The 2,068-nt window shown below is 53.8% G+C and overlaps 1 protein-coding gene across 2 annotated transcripts in view; it reads right to left on the bottom strand.

Annotated features, from left to right (window-relative positions):
• Window positions 1-322, bottom strand: part of LCORL (ligand dependent nuclear receptor corepressor-like) — a 238,735-nt gene extending 238,413 nt beyond the window's left edge. The window contains exon 1 of one of the 2 annotated variants that reach the window (XM_006884513.1): window positions 66-322. In XM_006884513.1, the coding sequence (XP_006884575.1) occupies window positions 66-216 (151 nt within the window). In that variant the 5' untranslated portion in view covers window positions 217-322. The remainder of the gene's footprint in view (window positions 1-65) is intronic. The other variant, XM_006884514.1, reaches the window with a different exon arrangement.
• Between the last annotated feature and the right edge of the window lie 1,746 nt (window positions 323-2,068).

Below are 2,068 nucleotides of genomic sequence, written 5' to 3'. Positions count from 1 at the left end.
CGCAGCCCAAACTCCTCGCGCTGCGCAGCCGCGCCGCGCCGCGCCGGGCCCGGCCGGTCTCTTACCTACACAGTGCATGAGGCGGTGGCGCCAGGAGTCGAGTTCCCGCCGGAATCCTCTCCTCTCCGCCGCGCACCGAGGGCTCCGGCACTGCGCGGAGGCGGCGGCGGCAGCAGCGGCGGCGGCAGCGGCCATTCTCTCTCTTCCCTTGTCCATCTGCGTCCCGCGTCACGCGCCCTCATTTACATACGAGCGGCGCAGGCACGAGGCAGGGGCGCGAGCCCTCGGCGCGAGCCCCGGAGCGCGCGCCCCCCGGAGGGGGTTGATTGACACGTGTCACTACCTTCCCTCGGCCCTTCCCTCCCCCTCCCACCGCTCCCTCGGGGAGAGGCGGGGAGGGAGCCCGGGAAGGAGGAAGCAACCTGCCGCTTCCGCTGACCCCGCCTCCCCGGGCACCCCCTCCCTGCGCCCTCCCCCCGGAGTTTACTCGAGTGAGCCATCCCCGCTCCTGCCGCCCGCGAAAACCCTGAGCGGGAGCGAGAGGCCCACGGCCCCGCCAGGAACCCGCGCGCTGATGGAGCGCGCGACGATGGCAACGCCTCCCTCCTGCCTTCGCGACAGAGCGCGAGCCTCCACTTCCCAGGCGGCATTGCGCCCTGAGTCCCGAAGCCGAGCTCGCCGCGGCGGCGCGATGCACGCTGGGACTTGTAGTCTTGCAAAGGTGAGCACTCACCGGTGCTGGGTTTCTCCGCGGGCGCCCCGGACGCTCCGGACCGTGCGCTGCAGAAGTTCCGGGGGGCTCTCCGAGCCTCTTCTTGCTTTGAGAAATTCTGGCGCTGGCGCTGCTAGAATGGTGTGTGCAGGATCCTTTAACTGAACTAGAATTTCCGAGTGCAGGCAGCGCTTTACGTTCTAAGTGATGGAAACTTTTCAGGGGTATTGCCATCTGGTCAATCAAAAGGGAACGAGCAAGTGGGTCAGCATCTTAATGAGTTCCATCCAGAGAGCTTGAGTGTTTAAGGATTGATGGCAAGATGCGGGACATTTTTCATCTGAAATTGTTTACAGGTCTGAAACTCCAAGAGGGATTTAAAAAAAAACAAAACAAACAAACAAACAAAAAAACCAACATTTTGCCTAAGGTGAGCCCCTGCAAGGCAGTGATCCAGGGCGACCCCTGTATCATGACAACTTTCTGTTGTCAGCTCCTAGCACAGTGCCTGGCATTCATGGAATGTATGGAATAAATTCTACCCCGTGCTGGAGAAAAGCTTTCATTAAAAAGACACTAATTCTGGCATTGAGTACAGCACTAACGTGATACCTGTGTGTTTAGGTAGAGGGAAAGTCAGAATTGAAGCCAAAGTTAACGAAAAAGTACTCTTGTTGGAACCAACCCTTAGCTGACCCTCCAGCAGGGTTTCAGAGGTAGTAAATCCCATAGGAGGAGATTGCCCATCTTTCTCCTGGAAACAGCCAGTAGATTTGAACCTCATTCTTTCCTTCCGGTTGACAACTCAGCTCCTCTCCACTAGTCCACCAGAGCCTCTAGGGAAGTGCTGGAGTTTACTGGGACTATAACGCACAACTGTTTTGGAAATAGATTGTCATTTCTTTCTGGATACTTATAAATTCTGAATTCAATTCTACGTTTCCTGTTCTGTAGCTTTTCCTTGTTCGCTTTCTCACTTTTTCTTCTATGAGAAAGTCTTTCATTGGTCACATTTGCTGTGCTGCCAACTACCAAGTCCAAGTCCGGTATTTCAAACCCACCAGCTGCTCTGAGGAAGAAAGATGGCCAGTCTCCTCTCCTGGGATTGATAGCTTTTGACAATGCTCTGAAGGATCAGTTATTTGTCAATTCTAACTCCACGGCACATAATAACATTACCTCCCTCAAGAGTGAAGCTGTAGCTTTGTATTTTCAAAAATCAAACAAGAAAAGTTGGCAATCTCATAATCTTTTCTAGACTAGCTATACGTGAAATCCTGTCACTAAAAAAAAAAAAAGTTATTTCTAGATCCATCTTGAAGTACAACATCGTGAATAACAGGATCATATCCATAC

The sequence above is a fragment of the Elephantulus edwardii genome, unplaced genomic scaffold, assembly GCF_000299155.1.
Source record: "Elephantulus edwardii isolate Elephantulus edwardi_28Jun2011 unplaced genomic scaffold, EleEdw1.0 scaffold00035, whole genome shotgun sequence".
In the NCBI taxonomy this organism is placed as follows: Eukaryota; Metazoa; Chordata; class Mammalia; order Macroscelidea; family Macroscelididae; genus Elephantulus; species Elephantulus edwardii.
This window is presented reverse-complemented; position numbering and strand designations above follow the sequence as displayed.